Source organism: Cornus florida, unplaced genomic scaffold (genome assembly GCF_030987335.1).
Source record: "Cornus florida cultivar Cherokee Brave unplaced genomic scaffold, ASM3098733v1 CherokeeBrave_3.0.0_Hap2_Chr05, whole genome shotgun sequence".
Taxonomy (NCBI): domain Eukaryota; kingdom Viridiplantae; phylum Streptophyta; class Magnoliopsida; order Cornales; family Cornaceae; genus Cornus; species Cornus florida.
Genome location: NW_026775575.1, coordinates 82,397,496 through 82,404,668, shown reverse-complemented (window position 1 = coordinate 82,404,668; position 7,173 = coordinate 82,397,496). Strand labels below are relative to the sequence as shown.

General features: G+C 37.2%; 1 protein-coding gene across 1 annotated transcript; it reads right to left on the bottom strand.

The window, feature by feature from the left end:
• Nucleotides 1-633: 633 nt before the first annotated feature.
• On the bottom strand, nt 634-1,571 carry LOC132307193 (uncharacterized). Its single transcript, XM_059804883.1, has 2 exons — nt 1,288-1,571; nt 634-1,097 (listed from the first exon to the last, which is right to left on the bottom strand). Exons 1-2 carry the CDS (start codon nt 1,493-1,495, stop codon nt 904-906), a joined length of 402 nt encoding a protein of 133 aa, XP_059660866.1. The 5' UTR covers nt 1,496-1,571; the 3' UTR covers nt 634-903.
• Between the last annotated feature and the right edge of the window lie 5,602 nt (nt 1,572-7,173).

The following is a 7,173-nucleotide window of genomic DNA, read 5'->3' as shown; positions in this document are numbered from 1 at the left end:
GGCACAACAATTCACCCTAATTATAACCTTTTAAAAATAAAAATAAAAACTTATCATTATTATATTTATTCTCTCTCCTTCCGTATCCATATCACTCTATTTTCTCCACCCCTTCTTACACCCCACCCTCTAATCATGGCCATCTCCACCTCTTTCACCTCCACCCAGGCCATCACCTCTTCCCTTTCAAGGGGCAATAGCAAGGTATACTAGTTTTAAAAAAAATAAATAAATAAATTCCTGCTTCGTAAGACTGTACACCTAAACGCATATACTCCCTCCGTCCCACTTTAATTGTGAGTCACTGTTCCTAAAATAGAATAATTAAAGTAGGACAAAGGTAGTCTATAAATCTAATTTAAATAAGAATAGATCCCCACAAATACAGTCCTGAATCAAAACATAAAATCACACATTGTTCTTCTCTGTTGCAAATCCTTTAATTTTTTTCAATTAGTTTTCATCACATTGATTTATTTTGAGGGCTAATTAATATTCCAAAAACAAAACAAACTATTTAAAGGAATGGGCAAATACACTGCCAGCTTTGCCTCCAAACCTTAATGTTTTAAGCATAAGATATTCCACTACATTGAGAATGATAAGGGCATGGAATTTGCACACAGTATAACCAACAAAAAAAAAAAAAAAAAAAACACAGTCACAAACTAAACGATGAGGAAACACAGTCACAACTAATGGTTCTCAATTAATTGACAAGTTCTCAATTAATTGATAAGTACAAATTGATAGCAAACTAACAGTACACAACCCAGCTAGAAGCTGAATCCATCAACATCAACCACAAAAACTAATTTAAGACTAAAAAGCATAGCGCACAGGATAGGCGTAATACACAAAACCAAAACCTGAAATTGATAGCTAATTACTAAATTAGTAGTATTAAACTCGACCCTCCCAGAGACAGTCTTGGCTAACCTTGGGTCCATTGAGAAGGCTCTCGATGTCTTTGGGTGGGTTAAGACCCATACGCTGTGCACGCTCCCAACGCCCCAATCTGCTCATCCCACAGCACGGCCCGTACGCCATGTTCATGTCGAATTGCCTCAACACTTCCTCCTTCGCATCGTATTCATCTATCACACACATACATAGATATATTTACATTTAATCAATTACAATATCACTCCTCGAATCAAATCAAATTATGCCATCAATCAATTTGACCATTTCAAAACCCTAGATTTAATATATATATATACACACACACACACATACACAAAGATAGATTAATAATCAGAGATATGAATGAATGAAGAGAGAGACCATTGAGATCGAGAGAACCGTGTGAGATTAGGGTTGGTGGTTGGGCAATGTCTGAGCCGAAAGTGGCCGATTGGTTTGGAGATGCTTTTGATGATCCTTTGGAAGAGGAAGAAGCTTTGCCTCTGGGCTTAGTGATGCCACCGCTCTTCTTCGTCTGCCTGTAGAAACCCTTCACATCACCGCCTTTTCCTCTCGTTGTTGATGCCATTTTTCCTCTGTTTTCTCTCTCTCTCTCTCGTTTCAAAATTTGAAAATATTTGAAATCTTCTGTGTGACGCTGTTAGCGTCTCTGTTTTTATAGGTGTAATGATCATATAATAATCCTCGTCACTTCCCAAAAACCCAAAAGACCCAAAAGGGCTGGGTGTTTGGGTGCAACTCAGATGCGTTGGAGGGGTTAAAAGGGTCAATCCAAGACAACTTTATTAGTAATGTTGTCTAAGTTTTGGATTAAACCTGACTTAGAAGACTAAAAAGAGTATCTGGAGTTTTTTCATGATCCATGGTATCTATCTAATACATTTAAATATTTTTTGTTTTTGAACTCAGATTAGGAAATGAGGCTCTAATCCAGCTGATCTTGGATTAGTTTTGTACGAGTAATTTAAAAAAAAACTATTAAGCAATTCCAAAGGAATTAAATCTAAAAAGTATTAATGTATAATAAATTAAAATTTAAACAAAAGTAAATTGAAAAGAAACCGGTGTTCTTAATTAGAAATATATATATAATATTTAAAATTATAAAATGTACAAAAAAATAAATTAGAATTTCGGCTGAGTGTTTTAAATCCGAATCCAACCCTAATTGTAAATAATAGTTGTTCTAGCTCATAAATAAATAAATAAATAAAGAAGGTTAGTGAAGCTATAACCTTGTAACAATCCAATCGCTGTCTAGATTGGATTCAACACAAAACTTTTAAGTTGTTGAGCCACGCTATCTAGATTGGATTCGACACAAAACTTTTAAGTTGTTGAGCCACGCTATTTACGTGCTCAAGACTCTTTGACACATATCTTATACATATAAATGGGTTAACTTCAGTTACACCCCCTGAGGTATGTACAATCTTCAATGTGACCCCCTATGTTTGCAAAAATTCAATCAGATCCCCTGTCAGACATTATCGGCTGACAAAAAATAATAAGTGAATGAAAAGACTAAATTGTCCTTTTGTCGTTTTCCAATATACACTTAACTAAACCAAAGTTTGTATAACTTAAACCCAATTTTGTTTTATCTTGCGAACCAAACACCTTGTAATCACAATGGCCAAACACTTGAATCCACTTTACTTCGTTAACCCAAACTTAGGTTTTGCAATTTCATTTTGTCGACTAACCCTAGATAGAGAGACAGAGAGAAGAAATAACAGAGAGATATAACCCTAGGTTCGTATGTGAAGACATCGATTTTGGTTGATACGTACACCGAATACGCTTGATCAAACAACATATCTGCAGATAGTTGAAGGTTCGAAGGGGAAGCATTTGTTTGATTTGAAGTTGTTGAGAAAAAATCACAATTTGGAGGTATGAATTTTGTCTTTCTAAAAATTGATTTTGGTTTTATTTGATAAGGGGTTTCGGGTTTGTAAAAATGAGTTTCTTTTTTTAGTATTTCTTTGTTTGGTTGTTTTGGTTTGGGGGTTTAAGGTTTGTTAAATTTATATCTGTAATTTAAGATCTTGATTTGGGAGTTTAGGGTTAGTTTTTGAGTTTCTTTGTTCGGTTTGTTAAATTTGTTGAATTTTTCGATTGTCTGTAAATTTAGGATTTTGATTTTTTTTTAATTTGTCTGTAAATTGTTCGATTTGGGGGTTTTATTTGAAAATGCATGAATTTGTTTAATTTATATTAAAATGTCTGTAATTTGAAAATGCATGAATTTGTTCAATTTGTCTGTAATGTCTTTGTTTCAATTAGCCAGTGCCTTATTTATGCCCCTTTTTTTTATATATATTTCTTGTTATTTGAATTATTAACTGTAATACCCATAATTTTAAAAAGGATATTCCTGGTATATAATGGTATTTAATTTATTATTTAAGTGCATTTTATTTGATTATGTGTCATTATTTTTTTTTTATTAGGTGCTTAATTGTTTTCTTTTGTGGTGATTTAATTTATTTAAATGACATTTATTTTTAGTTATTTGATTGGAATTACTTGTTAGTGTTTTAATTATTTAATTGGCATTAATGGTTTAAGTGTAATTGGTTTACTTATTTGATTGGAATTACTTGTTAGTGTTTTAATTATTTAATTGGCATTAATGGTTTAAGTGTAATTGGTTTAATTATTCTATATGTGTCTTATTTTATGTGTGTCTTATTTGGTTTAATTGGGTTTACTAATTATTATTTTGTTCAATTAGATTATTTGTCAAGTATTTAATGGTGAATAGGGTAATTAGGTAAATACATCTAACTAGGGTTTAATTACAATATAAATTAGGGTTTTATATTATAGCCGTCGTAGGCTTCTACGTTAATTGGATGGGCCGGTTAGGATTGTGAGTTGGACTTAAATGAACTTAGGGTTTAGGAAAACTCTATAAGTATAAGGTAGACGTCTGTGTAGGGTTTTTTTAAAACAAAACACACGTTTTGTGGAAGTGGAGAAGGAAAAACGCCGTTTTTCACATTCTGCTAAGGTGTGATCAAAGGTTCGATCCCGCTTCGTCCGTTGTCCGATCGAGCTGAATTTTGGAGGAGAGGTTCACGACTCAGTGACGCACAATCTGAACGGTGGAGATCAGAGTTTGACCTCGGGAACAGTGATTCGTACTCGTGAACAGTAACTGGATCGCACAGGTTTTTTCCATTCTGCCCAGATTTCATCAAACATCCGATCCTGCTTCGTCCGTGGTCCGATCGAGCTGAATTTTGGAAGAGAGGTTCATGACTCAGTGACACACAATTTGAACGGTGGAGATCAGAGTTTGACCTCTGGAACAGTGATTCGTACTCGTGAACAGTAACTGGGTCGCACAGGTTTTTTTTCCATTCTGCCTAGATTTCATCAAACATCCGATCCAGCTTCGTCCGTGGTCCGATCGAGCTGAAATTTGGAGGATAGGTTTATGACTCAGTGTCGCACAATCTGAACGGTGGAGATCAGATTGTGAGTTCGGGAATAGTATTTCATACCCGTGAACAGTAACCGGGTTTTGGAACTTGCCGGGATTTTTTTTAGAAGACGACGTTGAAACTTTGAACAAAAGTTTCTGAGGCAAGATTCTATCCTTACTCTTTCCCTTAGGCTTCATACTCTTTGCACTCTTAAATGATTCCAAGATTAATGAAGATTAAACCAAACTAAAATGATATCTGTTTTGCTATGAAACTGGTAGTTACAGTAGTGTTGTATGTTTGTTCAACCTAGACTAAGCATGTTTGTGGATGCATTGTGGTTCTGTGGTTCACGTTTTTCCTTACCACTGCTAGTATAAATTATTGGAAGGATGGGTCTAGATGATAGCTATCTTAACTTCTGTAATAGCAACTGTTTGAACTTAAATACTAGGAGGATTTGAGTTTAACTCTAGATCGGTTTTGTGGAACACTATAATTTGAGCATGTCTACATACATACTGTGAATATTGTTTTGATGCTTACATTATCACAGTTAGTATCAACTGTGGAGGTTAGGATTTTGTGATACATACCCTACATATCTGTATGTCATTTGTAAGGTGTTAAATAGAAGTTTTAATTAATTCTGTCTTTATATCAGACTAAAGGGAACAACTTAAATTGGGCATGTATATGTTGTTGTTGTGACCCTGTTTATCAATGCTTATTTTATCACTGCTAACATTGAATGTTGGATGTTGGAATTTAGTTGATATATACTTGATTTATTGGTATTATTGACTACTGGAGGATTGGAAAGTAGACACCGGTATGGGACGGTAGAATACTAAGGATGGGTTTGGTTTTTAAAACAATACCATTACCCACCTACTTGGAATAAGGATGGGATTAACTAAAAGTTAAGTCCCGTGGATTTGTATTGTCATGGCAACTACTTGTTGAGCGGCAATACCAGGGATTTTGGATGGATTTTATATATGTACTGTTATGGTGCCTCGGTATGAGCTTGAGCCTCAGGACCGATGGCTAGGGAGCGTATATGCATCGGGATGTGTAGCTGGCTACGATGGTTGGAGGTGTACCCTGTTTAGGTATAGGTACATATGCCCACTTCGTGTGCGTTTTAGCATGTTACCTCTATTCAGGTTGAGACCGGCTTGTAGTCCAATGAGAGTCCTTTAGTGTGACTATATATATATTTACGGACTATCAGTTATTGTTGAATTGTTTAGGATGTACATGCGTATCGGGCCTCTATTTGAGTTGTAGTAGTATAGAACTTGCGCGTGGGCCTGACCCACTTCTATTTTTCAGGTACACGACAGTTCCAGGCTTAGACGTGTTCGTGCTAAGCAGAGGTCTCTATTCACTCTTGTGACGATGTAGGGCTCTCTCTATAGTTTTATTTCTGAACGTTTATTACAGTTGTTCTATCTTCCGTTTGGATGTTTAATAGGGGTCCACTAGAGATGGATTCCCAAGTTGTAAACTGATGGAGTTTTGGAGTTTGGGTTTGATGGATTTTAATAATTATAATATTTTGCGGATTCTATTTTTAGTTCCTTCCAGCTTTAATTTCATTTCTTAATTTATTTTGTATTCCATGTTCATTATAAAATATTAATTGTTTGATATTCCCTCGGGTTTGGGCCTGGGCCTGATCAACCCGTGTCTCGGATCCGAGGGGTATCACAGTTGGTATCAGAGCACTCCAGGTTCAAGTGTCTCTAGGATGTTTTCGTATTAAGTCTTCCGCGTAGCGTTTTCTCTTGAATAGAGCTTAAGTTAGGATTCATTGTATTCCTTATGGTTCGTATAGAAAGGGTACTGACGTCTGTCTTTTCGTGTTAACAGATGGTTAACGCTAGAAATGGACAGAACATGCAAGGAACTAGGAAGGAAAGGAGAACGGCACGTAGGCAACAATATCTCCTACGGCGTCAGCAAATGGAGGAAGAGCAGCAAAGGCTTGGGTTTCATGATGACATGGATCAATTTCAGGAGGAACAGGAGAATGTTCAACAGACTCTGGACCAGGTCAGAGATCCAAAGATTCCTCTTTACCTCAATGACCTCGTTGCTTGGGCTATAGAGGCTGGGGTAACAGCTGCACTTCGGAATCAGCCTCAGGTACAGCCGGCACCTGTACCAGCACCAGTGGTTCAGACGGATTCTTGGGGAAAGGCTAGGAGCTCTTTCACAAAGGGGAGTCCATCTGTGTTCTCAGGCTCAACCGATGCGAGAGCAGTTCACCAGTGGAAACAGGACATTGAGCGTCATCTTCGTTTGGTTCAGTGCACGAAGGTTCAGAAGCAAATGCTTGCTACTTTCAAGCTAGTTGGGGATGCACTACAGTGGTGGGAGTCAGTTACCACCTCAGAGGAGAGGATGACATTGTCTTATGATGAGTTCAGTGCTCGCTTTGATGAGAAATATTTTCCCTATGCAGTTAGGGCAGCTATGAAGACCGAGTTTCTAAGTCTGCAGCAGGGAAACGTGACAGTGGCGGAGTATGAGCAGCAGTTCACACGCTTGTATCTCTTTGCACCGGAGGAGGTGGATACAGAGGAGAAGAAGCGCAATAGTTTTGTCAAGGGACTGATGTGGTCTATCAAGAGAGCTATTACAGGTAGTCCAGCCTATACTACCTATGCTCAGGTGGTAGACGCCGCTCTACAACAGTATCAGTTGACTGTGGACATCAGACAGGCTCTTGGTGAGAAGCGGGGAGATAAAGACTCTACTAGTCAGTCAGCTGAAAAGGGGAATGACAATGGTCACCGGC